This window comes from Scaptodrosophila lebanonensis, unplaced genomic scaffold (genome assembly GCF_003285725.1).
Source record: "Scaptodrosophila lebanonensis strain 11010-0011.00,11010-0021.00 unplaced genomic scaffold, SlebRS2 tig00000123-arrow-arrow-pilon, whole genome shotgun sequence".
NCBI lineage: Eukaryota > Metazoa > Arthropoda > Insecta > Diptera > Drosophilidae > Scaptodrosophila > Scaptodrosophila lebanonensis.
Window position 1 is genome coordinate 984,838 of NW_022060581.1, and position 19,187 is coordinate 1,004,024.

Here is a 19,187-nt window from a genome sequence, read left to right on the forward strand (position 1 = left end):
ATATACGATTGATTGATTGATTTACATACACACATATATCAACTATATGTTGTGTGTGCGTGTGTGTGTATGAATTGGGTTTGTATGTTTGTGTGTGATTAGTAATAAATTCTAGAATTTTGGTTTCTGATGTTACGTCTTTCGATTGCTGCTTCCATAGTTTTCGTTTTCGTTTATGTTTTCTTTTTTTTCTTTTGTGTATAGGTACTTGAAATTTGTTTGTCCATATTTCTCAGTTTGCTTGAATTTCCACTAGAAATCAATTGCATTAATTGTGTTTCGTTACGTTTTTGATTTCGTTTTGAAATAAAAAATTAAAGGCGATCACAACGGTTTATTTCACAGATTCGTCTGGAAACATTTTTGAAAAATGTCCGTACAAATATTTTTGTTTACCATCTTTTGTTTTTGTCTCTCTTTTTTGCTATATAGTTTTGTTTCGTTTTTCAATCGAATTGTCATTAATCATATTAGTTTAGTTTTGTTTCTTCGATTTTTTGTATACAATTTCACTTCTAATTATAATTCCTCTTAACTAATTTTGCTTGTTTTTTTTTCGTGTTTTCAAATTTGTTGCTGCTTAATATTCGGCTATTTAGTGTTATACATACATTTATCTATGTATGTATAGGTGTTGTGTGAGAAGTTGTGGCTGTAAATGTGTGTGTGTGTGTGTGTGGGTTGAATGGCACATTGGGAGTTGCTTGCTGTTTCGAATGTTTAAGTTGCTTTTTATTGTACGCTTGAGACTATTTATTGGACATTGTTGACTGACTGTCCATTTTGAATTTGTTTTTAGTTTAGCTCTAACTTTAGATTACACCGAATGTCACAGATTTAGGCAGTATTCATGTACATATATTTAAACAATAACACAAAACGTAGGGGGTTTTTTTAACAATGCTTCGCTTTCATTTCGTCAATTATTTGTATTGTTTCGGTAATCTTATTGTTTGCTTGAACTATTTTTATTTGTTTCGTTTAAATATTTCATCTAAATGCTGTGTTTTCCCATTGTTTGTTGTTTTTGTTTCGTTTCTCAGTACTTTTGTCGAAATTCCTCGTTACAAGTTTCTCTCCTCTTTTTTTTTGTTTTCGTTTACATTTTTTTTTCATTTGTTTGTTTGTTTGTTTGTTTCTTTTGCTAAAATTAAAGTTTTCTTGTTTTGTTTATCTTTTTTACTAACAATTTGTTGTAAGGCATTTTTGTTTTTTGTTTATCGCTTTGCTTTTTCTGATTCTTTTACATTGTTTTTAATCCAAATTTAATTTAGATTCAGTTCAGTTCGTTTGATTTAAAAAAATAAAACCATTTAGCACGACTAATACAAATACAATTGAGAATACAATTTACACACAGAGTACAAATCTTTACAAAATGAGCGTTTGTAAATATTTCAATGTGTATTATGATTGTGAGCGTCTTTAGATTCTGTGTATATAGTGTGTGTATGTGTGTGTGTGTATGTGTGTGTGTCTGATTGCTGTTTATGGTTCTCCGCTAATCAGCTTATAAACTAGAAACGTTTATGTTAGAGTTAATTCAATTTTTTTTTTTTTGGAATTGTTTTAAGAGCAGCGGCCGCGTCTTATTTAAATTGCAGCTCATGCTGTCAAATACTTAAAAGGCTAGAGTAGCTAGTAACAACCAGCGTGTAGGTATTCAAAACTTTGGGAAGGGGAGAGCAACAAACGTTATTCTAACGTTCAGACAAAAATATAGAAAAATATGCTAACGCGATGAGGATGAGATGCGTGAAATGATTGTGGGAGATGGATGGATGGATGGATGAATACACGAAAGATGTGCCTGCATAGTATTTAAGATGTGTACCTGACACTGGTTTGTTGTCGCCCTTAGGGTTGTTAAAGGCTCCCCTTTTTCTTTTTTACTGAAATTTGCCGAGTGCAAACGCGTTTATAATATTTGGCGTCAATTCGCTGAGGTTGCACAGCTCTAATATGTTTTCCCTCCTTTTATTTCCGTATTTCATGGAACCATGCTGCTGACGTAGGCTCACAATAACAAACCTGCCAAGAGAGAAAGAGAGAGAGAGAAAGAGAGAGATAGAGAGAGAGCCAATAGCAAAAAAGGAAGTAAACACTCACTTCGAATCCACATGGAACACATCGCGATACTTATCTAGCTTATCCACCAGCTCGTTCGCACTATTGTGCGGATTACCGCGTGTGGCAGCCGGCACAAGCACAAGAAATAAATCGTAAGTGTTGTTCTTATCCATCAACGCACTATCCAGGATGCTCAGTAGCGACTGCTTCGATTTAGAAACCTGCAAGACATGAACGCTGGCAATTAGCAAAAACTTGGCTTCTAATTGTGATAATTTCGTTCCTCGCACCTCCACTGCCTCACAATCGTCTTTGGCCTCGTCCATAGACATCTCCTTGGTCCAGTTTAACTTTTTGAGTTGCCCTTCTTTGTTAGCCCAGTAGTGAACATCCACTTGCTCCTCGGACTTGTAGTAGCCAAAGGACAGTGCAACGATAGTATCGAGATAGCCAATGGAGCGCCAGCGTCCATTAAGAGATTCTGTAAAAGCAGAAAATATAGTATATATGTATAAATTAGTCAGTTCGCATATCTCTTTCAAAGTTACAGCAGTTTCTTATCAACCAGATCGGGAATTTCTATTCACAACAACAAGAAAATACTTTTTCTAAGAACGTGCAATTCCCTACAAGCCTCTTCTAGGCTTTCTAATTATCGTTCAACATCGACGCAGGGCCTGAAGTGCCGTAAGTTTAAGCAAATGTGAATACCAAACCATCTAAACATTAAGCGTTACAAACTTGCTGACAATGAGAGCTAAAAGAGTTATACATCTAGCCGTGGATATAAACGACGAACTTCAACTCAAGGGACATTAAAAATTATATTAAAGACTTCAACATATTAAAAGGCATTGAATTAAGTCCTCCAACCTCAAATGGTACCAACTTGTAAATCTCGATAAGATGTTATGCAAAGATAATTTTCGACATACTGAACTCAAATTCAATTCACTAGAATTCCCTTCGACCTTCATTAGGTACACATTATAAATTAAGTTATTGACTAAATATTTTTATAAATGTAGGACTCATTATCCTGTACATACAGAGAGATCTAATCAATTTCTAGTTAGCATTTACTTTGTTTTTATACATATGTTGACTGTAGTAAATAAATAAATAATTGATAGCTCTTATTAGAGCTCCTCAACGGCCTCCATCAGATAAGAGATAGGCTAGTGGTAGCCAGACTAATTATACTCACTTCTTAAATAGGTAGACTCCAGATTGAGCGTCACATGGATGCGCAGGCCAAGCGGTTTGTTGAGCCCAAACGATTTTTTTAATAGACTCTGCATTAGGTTGTGTGTCCTGGAGCAGGGCGGCCTGTTTACACCACGCTGAGAAGCGAGGAGATAAGCCTTTATGAACAATCAAATTATATGGTATATATAACTATGTGCACTCACCAGCCATTTGGCATTAGCCTCGCGTTTTCCCTTCAGCAGAAAGCGAATGGGCTGCATATTGCTGGCACGCAGTTTGGCCTCATCGAACAACTGGCGCACGTAGTCCGAATTCGTGAACTTATGAGGCATGTAAAAACGCCTAAATTTCGGAAAGCTATGGAACAGGTGTTCGTAGCTCATTGTAGGCAGCAGAGCGGTGACCAGTTCAGAGCTTTTGACCACATTTCTGGGTACATGCTCGTAACTTAGAGAATGTTCGCTTATTAAAGGAAGTGCGTCCTTTGCACTGTTTACAAGACGCACTTTCGCAATGCCCATAATGATGCTTTTGCAGGACATCACAGGACTCAGAGCGGTGGGCCATTTGAGAATGTCCGCTGGGCGTGTAAAGAACAGACTCAGTGCCGCCTTAATTTGTGCATCGAACTCCTTGTCTGTGTAGTGGCAGCGATATAGCAAACTGCGATGCTCCTCGCGGACCGCTTCGCTGGCCACAGACCACATGTGCAGCAGACGATCGAGCGGCTGCTCCCTGTACCAAGCGATGACAGCCTTGCAGACGGTGTGACTGAGGGGAGAGCGAAGATTGCGCAGCTTCTGTATTTCCTTTGTAAGCTTCACGAACAGGAACAGATCATGGTCAGCGCGCACCAGACTCGGGAAATGGGCGCGCACAAGGGTGCGCTCCTTTTCATCCTTCTTACTTGACAGATAGACGGCCAGGACGAGCATCGACTCATCGGTGCGCGGCAAATGCTCAGCATTGGACGCGGCCAGCACGCTGCTCAAGCAGTCCAGCATCTCGGACCCGCTAGCCTCACGACACAGGCTGTGCAGCCCCTCGTAAATGAACTTCGCGGTGAGATCAAAAGTTGTGGGCACATAGACGGGCTCGTCGTGCTTGCCGATGTAACAAAAACGGCGCAACTTGTCAATAACAGTGAGCGGTGCCTTGTCGTTGTGGTCCATGGTGCTCGCAATGTAAACAAATCTGGAGCACCACGCCCTGCGCCCAGGAATGTGCGCTCCGTGTCTCGGCCTCTCAAATACTTCGCACAGAGAAAAAAAAAACAACAAAAAAAAAATAACAGCCCACAAGGTATTTGGTTCCTTCGGCCAACACCTGCACGCCTTAAAATCGCACGCACACGAAAGAATTAATTGTCTACACCCTCAGCCACGCCGCTCTTCCACTAATGCACTCCCAGTTGTGCCGATCCGATGTTAAAAACATAAAAATACGCACTATAAGCAATAATAAAATTGTTTTGCGGACCCTTCCCGTCAGCAGCAATTGGCGTTGCCAGCTAGCGCGTTGTAAACGCTAGAATGATGATACCACCGATAGACAGCAGAGCAATCGAAACGCTATGGTGGCTAAGTGCTGCCAAACGGTGGAAAAGTGATGCCAAGACGATGGAAGTAACGTTTCAGAATAATTAAAAAGACCGTTGGGTGTTTGTTGTTATAATGTTTACTTTTTAAGTGAAAGATAAGAGTTTTATTTTTATATAAGTTTTCAGTATTGTTAGCTGAGTAGTTGTTGCTGTTGTTGTTGTTGTTATAACCATTTAGTTTGCTGAATTATTTGAATGAAGTTTTAAGGTGTTAAACAAATTTGCTGTTGTTCTTTGATAGATTTTAGCTATTAGATTTAAAAAACAAAACAACAAATCAACTAAAATATATTAGTAAATCAACTATCGTTCGTCTTCTTTCATTTACTGCTGTAGGGCATCGAAATTATATCTGTAAGTATGTATGTAGGGTATGTATATATAAGTAGCTTAAGTGATTACTGAGCAAAAATTTATTCGTGTCTTGCTTGTATCTTTTAGGCTGTTAGGCTGTTAGGCTGCAGCTTAAAGCAACATTAAATATTCATTTTCATTTTCATTTTGTTCTTATGCATATTTATGAGAAATTCATTATACTCGTATGTGACTTGCATTGCGTATATGCTTGTAAATGTGTTTAATTAAGTATTTACTGTTTGATTTTATTTTGAGTTTGCGTTCATGCTGAAAATATTATAGCGTTTGCTCTTTAAATTGTGTTTAATATGCCTTTGCTTCGATTTCTATTGACTAGCCACTCCTAATTTCAGTTGCGGATCGTGTGCCGTTCGTCAATTTTCAATTTTCAATTTTTCACATTGCTAGTTTATAATTTCGTATTTTTGTTTAAATTGTAAAAATGTTTGTTTTGTTTTAAAATTGGCTGTAATAAATACGTTTCATTAATAATTAGTTGTTTAATTAATTGTTAGTTATATTTATTAAATGTCACCACCCCGGATCGTACTTTGTTTTTGGTTTTGTTTTCTTTTGCAAATATGTATGTATATAACTACAATTATTATTGCCAGTTTCGATAAGAAAATATTTTAAGACATTATGCGTTTTCTTATGCATATTCCTTTTGTATTCTGGTTACTTGTCCTTTACTTTATTATACTTTTTCTCTCAACTTGTTCAATTAATGCTCGTCAGCTTGTTATTGTGTTTACAATATTATAGTAATAGTATTATTGTTGTGTTTATTTTCATAATCATTTAAATAACTTTCTTACATAAAGTAAATTTGTAGACTAGATTGCTCGCACCACATCTGCGCTCTATATAGCTTCTCCTGCGCCTCTTCATTCTTCTTTGATCGCTATAGTTGGCATTTTATATTTGGTATCAGTATTAATTGCTTTAATATTATATCTCTTTTACAATTATCTAGCTAGTATCAAGTACATTAACTAACAAAAAAAAAAAACAAGAAAAATGTTATGTTCGAGCGAAAATTTGTTTCTTATTTTGTTTCCTTTACGAGTATAATTCTATAAATTTGTTTGGTATCGCTTCTCTAGTATTACTTTTCAGTACCGATTTTTATTGCTTTCCATTGCATACATACATATGTTTGGGGTTTCCATGTGGTTGGCAAACGTTTTCGTTTTCCTCGCCTGGCTCAGCAATAGCCCCTCTCCCCCATGCCCTGTTGCCAATTTGCAACACATGCCAATCGCCATTTGGTGAGGACGGATTTAAACTACAAAAAACGCAATCCTTTAAATGTTTTGTGTTTTGTTTGTGAATGAAAAAGTGCGCGATTTCGTTTCGTTTCGTTTTGTTTTTGTTTTTGTTGAGCAGTGAGTTTGTGGATATTAGGCGCGATCTGCGAAATAGCAGCTGAAGAAAATGCCGCCTTAATTACTAATTCTTTGTATTTTTTTCTTAAGTTTTTGTTTCTTGAAGGCCAACAAATGCTTGATCTTAATTTGTTTCTATTTTTCTTTTTGTTTTGTCAATTCTTTTTAGCAACTTGCCTATAATTATGTTTAGCTCAAGAATTCGTTTGGTTTCTTTTTGTTTTTCGTTTTTTTTTTTTGTCGACTAGCCTACAAATGTTGGAGCTCAGTTTTATGCTAATGCTTGACGACTTGCCTATTTTTAATGCAGCAGTGTATGTATGTATATATTTGTTCTGCATGTATCTGACCAAACTGAATGTTTAACATTAATTCATTTAATTATACATTTTATATAATTTATTTATATATATATATATATGTGTGTGTATATATATATATTTCTTTTTATTTTACATGAAATCACAGTCCGTATGTGAGAAAGACTTTATGTATGTACTTGAATGTCAAAATATATATATGTTTATATGTATGTATGTATGTTATATGTGTATCAGCTTTTCTGTTTTTGCCGAAGCGATAAAAAATTGTGAGTAATTGTTGAAAGCTGTTGCATATGTCTGGGCGCTGTGTGCACGAGTATGTGTGTATGTGAAGGTTTGTGTGTGTGTGTGTTTGTGTGTGTGTGTGTTTGTGTGTGTGTGTGAGGAGGCCTGCCAGCACTTTAAATGCATGCAGCCCCATTATTATTTTCTTTATTGCAATAATAACCGTTTCATGTTATTGCATATTTTTGTTTTTTTTTCTTTTTAATACGCAGCAGTGTAGCCAGGAAAGCACAAATATGTTTATAAAATAGAACGCAATTGCCAAAAAAAATAAAAAAAATTGTGGGTTGCTATTACGTTTTTATTTACTAGGTCGGTTACTTGAAGAATTTAGGGACAAGTCACAAAATGCCTAAATTCCGAATGTTTTACGAAAAAACTCAAACTCGACACCAGTCTTTTTTTTATTTTTTTATTATTTTTAATTTTTTTTTATAGCCAAGTTATTCACCAGTATATTTTCCAATTTCAATTCATTTAATTTGATTTTTTTATTCTCTTATAATATAATCATTATGTTTGAGTTATACTTTACAACCTTACCAATAATCATTTTTTTTTTAATAAAAATAAAACCGATAGCCGATAGCCACCGAAGCGAGCTCCGATAGTACAGTTTTGGGGTGAAAAAATAATCCTTTAAAAAAAATATTCATTGCAAAAAATTAATTACAGTTGTGATTGCCGAAACCAGAGCTTGATGTTGCAACTCGCTAAAACGTAAGTAAATATTTAATAACTATCACACATCCACTTAAATATACTTAAAATTTTTATTTTTTATTAATTTTTTGTCATTGTTTGAGGAGTTTTGTCCTTATTCTCCATTAAAAGGGTTTCAAGTTTTATTTTTGATCGAAAAAATAAAACAAAGACTAGTCATGGTTTTGCGAGTTTTATTCAAAAATAATGATTACTGTTTGAGTTGCAAAGCATAACTCAAAATTAATCATTATATTGCAAGAGAATGAATAAACATTAAAATTTGTAATTTCTGGTGAATATGCATAGATAATCCTGAAAGAAGGATTTTGGTATAATTCTCGTTTTCTCAAAGTGTTAGTGAATGATTTTTGGCTTTTAAAAAAACACAATAATTTATATTTCTATCATCCCGAGTTCTGACCTGCTTAGCTAAGGGGGTTTTTTTTTTTTGTTGCTCAGATATTAGCAAACGAATCGAAATACATATGGCAGTACAGTTCTGCAAGTATATAAACGGATAGTGTGTGTTCCACTTCTGCCCTTTCATGGCTACGCCTCTGCATATATTTACAGATATTTATTCAATTCTCTTCAATTTTTGTATATGTATATATATATATATATATATATATATTTATATATCTATTCATATATAAACATTTTTTGAGAAAGGCATTTTGCTTAAATTTTTTCGGTTTTGCATTTTGCATTTGCTAAAAAAAATTTGCTTGACTTTAGTATTAAATTTTTGTTATCTAATGCTAATAACTATAATAAGATTTGATTAAAGTTTGTTCATTATATGCTTAGTTAAGTTTATTTCATTTCTTCACATACACACATAGTATGTACATATATACATATATGTATGTATATATGTATGTATATATACTCGAATATACTTGTAAATTTTGTTAAACATCTTTTTTAAGTTCATTAATTGCTTAATTCAATTTACGCTTAGGGTTTCTCTTTATGTATGTATTTATATCTTTCATTTCCGTTTCCATTTCTAACTTGATATGAGCGTTCACATAACCTTTATGTATGTGGCTGTGTAGAGAGAGAGACAGAGAGAGAGAGAGAGCGGGTGGTCGGAGAGAAAGGACTGGGAACGAAGTAGTTAGTAGTGAGTGATAAGAGGAGCGCAACTTGACTGTCGTTCTACAATAGTTAGGATCTAATATTGTCATCAAAGTCAGGGCCGTTTTAAAATTGAAAGCGCAAGCACCAGAGAGGCTGGGAGACGATAGTGAGAGCCTAAGTGTTTGTTGTACTATTTTTTTCTTTTTTCTTTTGAGGCATTTTTTCTTTCCTCCTATTTTTTTTAAGGGCATATTAAGTCTGAGCGTTGCTATTATTTAAAAAACAATTTATTTTCTCAAGTGAGTTCAAACATGTCTTGTCGAGAAAGAGAGATAGAGATGTGCAGAGAACGAAGTAGCAGGCAGCATATAGCATTCAGGATTGTTCAAACATATTGCAGCGATCTTAGAGGGGACATCGATAACTTTCTGCAGCATCTTATTTAGGTCGTATATAAAGGCTTTTCAAAGTTCCGATAAAAGGTGAGGGCTGAACAATTGAACAATTGGAGCCCAACCCAAGGCCACAAGTCTAGTATTTTGCAATTGACAATGGCACATGGGGAGCTATCAACTAAAGGCTCCTTGAAACATAGCATCTCATTTGATAGACGTACGATTCATCCCAAAGCCACAAGATGTTTTGAACTCGATCCGCTAGAAACCCTCAGTTTTTTTCTCTTTCTTGATCAAGAATCTTTTAGTCTGCAGTCTAGTTTAGTGTAGCTTGTACGGTTGGGATTGGTAGGGGATTGAAAATTGTTGAGGGTATCTAGAAGGCCATACTTGTACGCCGTCCGCCCATGCCACTACCACCACCAGGTCCGCCCCCACCACCACCACCACCTCTAAAGCCGCCCCTCGTCAGTCCGCTATGCGAGACGCTGCGGCCCATGCGTGCCTCGCTTCCACGACGCTCACGCGCCCGACGCAGCAGATCCGAAGTGCTGGGTCGCCGGCTGTCGCTGGAAGTGCCCGAACCGCCCGACCCCCCCGCACCACCACCACCGCCACCGCCACCACCACCAGCAGCACTTACCCCTCCTCTGCGGCACGAAGCAATGTCTGAGGTAGAGGAGCGACGAATGTTGGCAGTCTCCGCCGACGATGGCGTCAGCAGTCCAGTCGAGGTGCCCGCTGCCACATAGGGCGATAGAAAGTAGGGCGAAGGCGGGGCGTAGGGCGCCGGCGAGCTCGCTTGAGAGCGGGTGCTGTATTCGTAACGACTCATGTGCAGCAACTGGGAGCTGGAGCGATGGTCGTCGTGCGATGAGTTGCGACGCGACGAGTACGGCGATTGCGGATAGTCCAGCAGTAGATTGGAGGTCTCCTCCCCATCCCCATCTGCAGCCCCAGTCCCATCGCCATCGCCATTGACAGTCTCGACCGTGAGGGAGGGGGGTGTGCGGCCGGCAGGTGGTGCTGAGGCCGCGGCTGTTGCTGCTCGCGTTGCATTGTTGCCGCCGCCCAATGATGAGGAGCGCGATTGGGAGGCTGTCTTCTGAGAGGCACGTATACCAGTGTAGAGGGACTTGATGTGCAGGTCCAAGGACTTGAAGTTGAGCAGCGAGCGACGCTTTTGCGAACGTCTTGGTTGGCCGTCCGGTGATTCGGGCGAGTTCTTGCCGTTGCTGCTGCTGTTGCTGCTGTTGTTGCTGCTGCTATTGTTGTTGCTCTTGTTGTTGTGGTTCTTGTTGTTGCTATTGTTGTTGTTGTTATTATTATTATTTAATGCATCGCTCTGCACTGTCTTCACTGTTGTTGTTGTAGCTGTAGTTATAGTGGTTGTTGTTGTTGTTGTTGTTGTCGACTGCAACTGTTGCTGGTGTTGTAACTGCGAGAGTTGCTGCTGCTGCTGTTGCTGCTGCTGCTGCTGCTGCTGTAGCTCGTGCTTGCTTATTGTTGTCGTCATGGTATTGCTACTTAAGCTAGTTTTACTGCTAATCACTTTCAAAAATTTATTATCATTATCTAAGGACTCCTTTCGTCACTGAATAACACAGAAACCCTGCTTGGCAGCGTCCTTCGCATCCGCCTCCTCCATGAAGGCCTCCTCCTCATGCTTGGGCGAGTCGGCGCCGCAGGGACCGCCGCCGCTCAGGCTCAGCGGACCCTGCGGGCAAGCTGATTGTCACCGAAGCGCCAGCGTCGATATCATTGGCGGTCGCACCGGTTTATTCTCCAGTATCCGCTCCAATTCCAGCATCACGCTCGACGACAGCCGTGGCAGTAACTGCAATCCAAATACCGATGCGTTAGGTCTCTTCGATGCTCTCTTTACAAAGCATCCAGCTATCTACTTACCTGCAGCGATTGCAGGCTCTGATGCAGTTGCTCCGCCGAGGTGGCGCCCAAAAGTAGGCACTGCACAGGCTCGTGCTTCAGCGACCAGGCAATCGAGAGCTGCGTGGGACTGCAGCCCAGCTTTTCGGCCAGAGCGGCCAGATCCCGCAAACGATCGCAGTGGCGCCGTCCCTCCTCAATGCGATCCTTGCCCCAGCTGCCCTGAGGCGACAACGCAGCCTGTACAAGAGGGAAAAACACAAAAAGAGAGAGAGAGAGAGAGAGAGAGAGAGAGAGAGAGAGAAAGGGAGAGTGAGTGGGTAAAGCGGGAAGATTTTACAAAGTCCACTTACGTTCCGGTTAATCTCATCCTCGGTCCAGGAGAAGCTTTTCGTCTTAAATGAGCCCTTTGGCAGAAAAAGCTTGTCCCCATTCTGGGTGTCGCTCAGCGCCATCGACAGAGGTCCCCAGGCCATCAGCCCCACACCAATCTTGTTGTACATCTCCGGCAGATACAGCTCGCACTTCTCGCGACAAAACATATGGTACTCGGACTGCTCCACAATCGGCGTTATGCAGTTGAACTGCCGACAGTTGGTGTACGCCTCCATAATCTCCACTTGGGACCAACGCGCCGTTCCCCAGTACATAGCCCAGCCTTGTTGTATAATGTAGCTCATGGCGCGCACCACTTCTGCGTGAGATTGGATGGGACAGAGAGTTAGTTACCCACTAAGCTACTCCACCACACTCCATATTATGCATTTTAGAATTGTATATGAATGATCTCTGAGGGAACTATACTATACTATATTTATCGTAACACAGACTCGGTTTTCTATTGAGGGGAGCCCCCTTATGGCTATGTCTCCATATCAAATCATATTTTCAAGTTCATCAAGAAAATACACATCTTCAGTGATCAGTAAGCAGACGGAAAATCTAGAACATTATTGTTCAGAGTAAAAATCCGCAAATTTTGTGCTCGTTCTTTGTTTAGTGCTACCTAAGGGAATTTAATAGGATCTGCAATAAGTCTATATTATTTATAAACTTTGTTGCACGCGTAGCACATATACATAGATATCTGACGTTCAGAAATCTGACGTTCAAAAATCTGTCGTTCAGAAATCTGACGTTCAAAATCTGTCGTTCAGAAATCTGATGTGTAGACATCTGACACACACATTTCTTGAGTGTTTTTATCTGTAGACTAGATATCTGGCGTCCAGACAACGAATGCCCAAGCATCTGACGCTCAGATTATCTGACTTGTAATAATCTGGCAGCATATATATGTAGCTGTGACGTTTATAGTTTCCAGCCTAGAGCTGCGAAAAAAGTGAGTCATAGTGATGACCTGATGCCTTGTACTTACCCTCCATGGGGCACATGGGGTCTGCCTTGTGTATGATCACAATATCAATGTATTGGAGCTGCAGTCGTTGCAGACTGGCCCGGACGCACTCGATGATGTGCTTGCGCGACAGACCACGTTCCTCGGACCTAGCGGAATCAAACATGAAACAGACGTACAGGGGGATTCTAAAACGATTCTACTCACTTGGTGCTCCAATAAACCTTCGTCGTGATGACATAGGCCGTTCGCTTCCAGCCCGTACGCTGCAGTATCTTGCCGATCTCCGTTTCCGAGTGCGCCTCGCTGATATCGAACAGATTAATGCCGCTCTCAATGGCCAGCTTCAATATGGCTTCGGCCTGCTCGTCACTGACCCCGGGTGAGAAGACTGGCCAGGTTCCCAGACCCACATTCGAGACACGCAACCCGCTCTTGCCCAGATTCTTGTATCGCAAGCCCGGCGTCGGCGTCGAGCCATGACGCAGCGGCAGCGCCGGATTGGAGCCCAAGCTTATGGAACGGCCTGCAGAACCGCCCATTCGAGTGTCCAGCGGTATGGCCAAGTACATCATCAAGATTCAAGATCCAAGACCAGTCCCAGTCCCAGTCCCATCCAATGACAAGTCGGCGATGTCGAATTTTGTCGTCGTTGTGCGTCGTTGACGAGCAGCGTGAAAATGTTCAGTGAAAATTTGCGTCTTTTAGTGAAAACCCTTTTCGGCCCTTTCGCCACAAAGGAGAATAAATACACCCAACAACAAACAGAACGTGCAAAAAGGGGCAACAACAACAACAATAGCAACATGGCCAAACGTAATAAAAAAGACCAGGCAGCCAAAAAATAAATAACAACAAAAAACAAGGCACTTGCACTAAAAAGAAAGGTAACAGTAAAAAAAGTGCGTGAGCTTTGTGCGTGCAAACAACAGAGCAATATTTAAATATGTATATAGCTATGTACATACATATATACATATATATTTGTGTGTGTGTGTGTGTGAGTTGCTCGCTCGTTGTGCATAAATAAATGGTCACGTTAATTGTACATTACTCAAGCAAACGCACGCATTTCTGACGGCCAGCCCATATGGCCGAGAACAAAAATAAAAGAAAGAAAGAAAAAAACAAAAAAAAAAAGTAAAAACCAAAATATCATTTGCGCATATTTGATTCGAATGGCGGCGAACCGACTTCAACAAGTCAAGCACCAATTGAAAACACTAGAGATGGGCAGCAGTTTTGAACGAGAGCTCGATACAGTCGACTCTGCTTAATTAAATCCTGCGATAATTCGAAACTCTCTAAAAATCTCTCAAAATCTCTTTATATTTCCAACTAACTCCATAAATTTTTATGCACTTGGTAATTCGAAGGAAGCAATCATTGCTATATAACAAAACGACGCGTTAATTGGAACTCAGCGGCGTCCAGCACTCGAGAATTCAAAGAGGCGGAAATATTGCATTTATGTACATTTTGCGACAAGTTCAAACATGTATCAACGTGCAGATGCTAGTCCCGCCCGTTGCCAAGCAGATCCAAAAATTGACTTCTAACGGTCATCAATGAAGATCCGTCCCGGTAACTATTTTTGTTATGATTAGTTTGGCTATTTGACACGCACTTCACAGGAATTGCTTTGTTTAGTTATCATTCAGTTACTGTTACTCTTTTGACATTGTTATAGAATAGCAGTTAATACTTGTAAATAATTATTGATCAAGGCTTCATAATTCGACGTTTTATTTATTTTCTCTCACAAATTTCGTACCGTTTGATAATTCAAACTCTCGCTAATTCGTAATATTGTAAGAGCTCTCGAGTTTCGAATAAACGAGAGTCGACTGTACATAACTTTTCGAAGCGCAACAACAAAGAACCTTAAGCGTGAGTCGTGAGTCGTGAGCAATCACTGCATTTAAACATATTCCTCCTATGATCGAACATGCAAATAATTTGCACAAACACTCGAAACTTGATTGGAAAATAAAACAAAGACAGCCTGCAAATTTTGTGATTTAAGGGTTAATTCTAAGCTACAAACTTTAAACAAATAAATAAAATATAACCAGGAATTGTTTTTTAAAGCAGACAACATTATTTTGGCACAAAATTGTTTAATTGTTTTTGTACAGAGTGGTATTTTATTTGCGAAATACTTTTATACGAAACACTTCGTCAAATCCACGACGAAAATTAAAAAAATGCTTTTCTTTTTTTGAATATGAACGATTTTTGATTTGTGCTTATTTTCGTTGCAGCTCTGGTCGCACCAAGCGTTTGAAAAGTGCAGATCGGATTCGATTCCACGAAGAACAACTTTGGTAAAAAGTAACTTTTTTAACAAAATACAAAATAATGTTAAGAAAAGTTCACTAAAGTCTGATTTCAAAGATAAATACTTGAAGCTCGGTCGCAATATATGAAGACGTTATATGCTGATTTCTTGTATAATTTTAAGGTCCCAAGAATTGAATTCTAATTAAATTTCGTAATAATTAAAATAAAAAGGATTTTAAAAGCTTAGGAAGCCTAGAGAACAAACAGTAAGAATTTAAAATCGGCCATAATCGTTTCGACGAAGAACAACCTCAGAGAACGTTTAACAAGAACAACCATTTACGGTTTAATCTTGACAATATTTTGTGTACATTTTTGATGGCCTGATCATACTAAGTATACATATGTATATCAATAATGTCAACTGTCATGATTGTGATCACGTCGTGATAATCAGAATGTGCGTGACTCAAACAGTTGTTTCGCACGCCCATCGCTAGTATGCATGCAAATGTTTCTATGTTAATAATAATGACAACAACAGTAACAACAACAAATAACTGATAAAAACCCATTTTGATAGTGAGAAATTCGATACCGAAATCAAGATGACCGCCCGTACCACTGAACTCCTCCATGCAGTCGAGTGAAGCGATTGGGGCCCGGCACCTGCAAGAAAAAGGAACAGTGTTGAGAAATCGTGCAAGGAAATTAATTGGCCTGACACTAAGCTCAGTGCTCCAGAACTCGTCAGAAAGAACGTGGAGGAGGGCTTAGTAGTTAATACTTGTAGCTTAAAATTAATTAATTACAAACATCCAAAGAAATTCGTAGAAATGTCGACCCACATATGTATAGTATATAGTTCGTAAGATATCTGATCGATCCGGCCGTCATAACAAATATACAAGTATTATAGCAAGCACAGAAAAACTTTTTGTTTTAATTACATCTATTTTTAATTACGCATAATAATAAGTAATTTTGTTTATGTTTTAAAAAATCTTACATTTCTTTTTAGTAAAGAATGGATATTTTACTAGTAATAAATTAGTAATAAATAGGTTGGCCGGCGACAAGACATTGAAAAATATTGCATTTCATATACATACATATATGTAATTAATTTAATTTATATTTTGTTCAAAATTGTTTTATGATTATCGGAGTATTTTGTTTTTATGACGTCTCAGCATGTGCGCGCGTCCACAGAATTTGGCGATAAAGACCTCACAGGTGCTGAAGATGACAAGGCCACGTGGACAGGACAGGATAGGACAGAGTTGGCTTTGCTAAGGTTGCGGACAACCAGGCAGCTGAGCTAAGTAAATATTGACGCTTGCTTTTTGAATCGGATAACTGGCTAATTGCAGCACTCGAGCGAACGCAGAACGTGGCGTAGCTTCTCAGAGGCGTAAGTATGTCGCTGGCAATTACCATTATGCGGCGTAATTAGAGTGGCCATGCGATAGGCGTTAACTTCAGTTCGCCCCCCCCCCCCCCCCACCTCTCTCTCTCTCTCTCTCACTCTGTCATGGCCCTATTTCTGCCTGTTTGTCGGTGTGGCAATCTCATTTGCATATTGAAGCAACTGCGTGCCAATCTGGTTTTATGACGCCCACAGCTCTGACAAAAGTTTCGCTGACATCGCCAGTGCTTGGAGTGGAAGAGACGGAACAGGACGTTGTTCTATATTTGTCCTCATTGCAAAAAGTCTAAGGAATTTAATTTTTATTTTTTATTTTATTTTTTTTACCACTTTTTGAGCAATTTCTAAGGAACTGTGGGGATTGAAAATATTTAGCAACCACATTGCACATTAAATGCTGAAAAGTTCAATACTAATGTTACTAGAAACTTGAGGCCTGGCATAGCTCAACGAGCCAAAGGGACTCCCACAGTTTGAGTTCGTTCTTGAGTGCATGACTCGGTTTTGTCACGGCGCTACCGACATTTAAAAAATTACTTGCAGTTTTTAAGAATTTCTGTAAGAGTGGTCTCATAGATAAAAAAAAACGGTTAAACAAAAAAAAATATATTAAAAAATACAAAATATTTCAAAATCAAAAACTGCAAATTCAAAATATAAAGAAATGAAAATAATAAAAATTTTAAACTAGAAGCTTGGTCGAAGTCTAACTGAAGTCTAAAACACCATAGCCTCTTGACTAAAATTTCTTTGATAGACGAAGCCACGACATATTCTAAGCCAAATTCAAATCGAATTTTCGTTATCTACAACTAAGAATAAAAAGAAGTTGATAAAATATTTAATGCTCAGCAAAAAAAAAAAATGCTCTGCAATACCTTAGTGGCGTGGCATTAGTGCAAAATTCCAAGAAAGTTATGGAAAATCAGTGATTGTAGGGGAGAGGGGGGAGAGAAATTCCAGAATACAAGATTTCTGCGTATTCACAAAAGGCATGTGGGACTAAAATTTGGTGTCCTTAGTTGTTAAAGTCTCGTATGGAAAATCGGGAAAACCCCATAGGGGGGAAGTGGGGGAGGAATCAAAGAAATAAAACAAACTTGCACAGCGTATACACATAAGACATCTTTGTGCAAAATGTTGCGTCTCTAGCTCTTATAGTCTCTGAGATCTAGGGGTTTATACGGACAGACGCCAAAACTTCGCCAATAACTTGTATGGCTAGATAATTTTGACAAATTAACAGTTCAGAAATCTGTCAGCAAAGAAATGTATCTTTAAAGCAAGACTTCACATTCATAATTAGCGCTTAAGTTAGTCATCGGAGGAAATCATAAAACTATATATGCGACTGTTCAAATATTTTATTGCCTTTTAAGCCACCGACATTTATATTTACTTGCAACGAAAAAATTATATTTAATTTTGTACATATCGCCCTTACAGCCTCTGTTCGGGATCTGAGAAAGTATTATAATGTCAAATATAATAGTAGCATGAGGTTTGCGAAATACCTCTGGTCATTAACATATTTTTCTTGATAAAAACAAAAATATTCGATATTTTGAAAGTATAGCAATTTTTCTTTAAATTCAGTTCATAAATATTTCAGAAAATTATACAGAAATCTTTAGAGATTTTGGCTAGGACTGGACTGGCTACAAAATCTTGATATCTCAAGAAAGGCTTCTTTTGATTTTCTCTAAGTTCTGTAAGTTTTTCACTTAATGGACGATTCTATCTAGTGGATTTTAGATTATTTTAAATTAAACTAAAATAAATGTATGAAAATTATACGAAATAAAAATGAAATTATTATATTATTTTTAGAAGAACTAACGAAGCACATACTTGTATTAAGTCGAGAAAGACTTAAATAAATGAATATTTTTCGAACGAAATAATTGATCTATCTATTCCGATATACTTGTGATTTTAGCGTTAATTTCCTAGATATGTCCTCCATTATTATTATTTAGTATGAGAATGTCAAATGGTCGGAGTATCGGGAGGAGGGTGCAGCCTTTCTTGATCAGCCCCGGGCGGTATTCATCATTACCTGTAAATGGTCACCGCATTCGAGTCGTCGCTTGCATTGTCCATGTTGTTGTTGTTGTCGTTGGCAGAGCCTGGAGCCACAGCTCCGACACTGGCACCAACGCCGACGCCGCCGCCGCTGCCGGCGCTAACAGCGGCACCCGTCACAAAATTCAGGCTGCCCGGCAGCGTCATGCCGACGACACTGGCATGGTGGTTCAAGGCATGGCTGCCATTGAGGAGGGCCGCAGCGGCCGCTGCATTCGCAGAGTTGAGGGTCGAGATGGAGGCGGTGGCCGTGCCGGTGGCTGTGCCTGTAGCTGGAGCCACCATTGGGGGCTGCTCGTGGCCGAGCAGAAGGGGCGTGCTTGCATTGGCTGCCTCGGCGGCGCTCTCCTGAGCAGCAGCGGCTTCGCTCGCCACCTCGATGACCACACCAGCGGCCGTGCTGGCCACTGAGGGAGGCGCGTTCTCATCGCCGCCGCCGCCGCCGCCGCCTCCGATGCCGCCGTTTAAATTGCACAGCGCCATGGACATGCTGGAAGTTTGCCTTCGCTTCAGTGTTGCAGTTTTTGTTTCTCTTTATGGCCTAAAGTTATGCGTTAATGGACGCCATTTTGTTTGTGTTGTTGGTTTCTTGGTCGATAAAGCAGTTGGTTCGGTTTTCTTTTTATATTTGTAATTTATTTATATTTTGTTTTGTTTCGTTTTCGTTTTACAAGTAGTTTAAAGTTGAAGTTTGTTTAAGGCAGTTCGCGTTCAATTCAGCTCTACTT

General features: G+C 39.2%; 3 protein-coding genes across 3 annotated transcripts in view; all 3 read right to left on the reverse strand.

Annotated features, from left to right (window-relative positions):
* Window positions 1-1,321: 1,321 nt before the first annotated feature.
* Window positions 1,322-4,722, reverse strand: LOC115628718. The gene is made up of 5 exons (XM_030524915.1): window positions 3,483-4,722; window positions 3,278-3,413; window positions 2,361-2,551; window positions 2,110-2,291; window positions 1,322-2,031 (listed from the first exon to the last, which is right to left on the reverse strand). Exons 1-5 carry the CDS (start codon window positions 4,449-4,451, stop codon window positions 1,890-1,892), a joined length of 1,620 nt encoding a protein of 539 aa, XP_030380775.1. The 5' UTR covers window positions 4,452-4,722; the 3' UTR covers window positions 1,322-1,889.
* A 4,014-nt stretch (window positions 4,723-8,736) lies between these two features.
* Window positions 8,737-11,066, reverse strand: LOC115628762 (putative lysozyme-like protein). The gene is made up of 2 exons (XM_030524978.1): window positions 11,030-11,066; window positions 8,737-10,759 (listed from the first exon to the last, which is right to left on the reverse strand). The coding sequence occupies exons 1-2, from the start codon at window positions 11,064-11,066 to the stop codon at window positions 9,795-9,797; spliced, it is 1,002 nt and encodes a 333-aa protein (XP_030380838.1). The 3' UTR covers window positions 8,737-9,794.
* An 87-nt stretch (window positions 11,067-11,153) lies between these two features.
* The window catches only part of LOC115628770 (voltage-gated potassium channel subunit beta-2), a 79,386-nt gene continuing 71,352 nt past the window's right edge, over window positions 11,154-19,187 (reverse strand). The window contains exons 2-7 of the mRNA XM_030524985.1: window positions 15,544-15,614; window positions 12,870-13,188; window positions 12,684-12,811; window positions 11,659-11,999; window positions 11,327-11,545; window positions 11,154-11,255 (exon numbers count right to left, since the gene is read on the reverse strand). Coding sequence (XP_030380845.1) covers window positions 11,154-11,255; window positions 11,327-11,545; window positions 11,659-11,999; window positions 12,684-12,811; window positions 12,870-13,188; window positions 15,544-15,614 — 1,180 coding nt within the window. The remainder of the gene's footprint in view (window positions 11,256-11,326; window positions 11,546-11,658; window positions 12,000-12,683; window positions 12,812-12,869; window positions 13,189-15,543; window positions 15,615-19,187) is intronic.

Excerpts from the sequence above, each read along its gene's own strand:
- LOC115628718 (XM_030524915.1), bottom strand. The coding sequence starts at position 4,451 with ATGGACCACAACGACAAGGCACCGCTCACTGTTATTGACAAGTTGCGC. Across the intron at positions 3,414-3,482 it reads AGGCTAATGCCAAATGGCTG|CGTGGTGTAAACAGGCCGCC; the intron begins GTGAGTGCACAT and ends CTCGCTTCTCAG. Across the intron at positions 2,292-2,360 it reads ACGATTGTGAGGCAGTGGAG|GTTTCTAAATCGAAGCAGTC; the intron begins GTGCGAGGAACG and ends CATGTCTTGCAG.
- LOC115628762 (XM_030524978.1), bottom strand. The coding sequence starts at position 11,066 with ATGGAGGAGGCGGATGCGAAGGACGCTGCCAAGCAGG. Across the intron at positions 10,760-11,029 it reads GAAGGACGCTGCCAAGCAGG|ATGCATTAAATAATAATAAT; the intron begins GTTTCTGTGTTA and ends CAGTGCAGAGCG.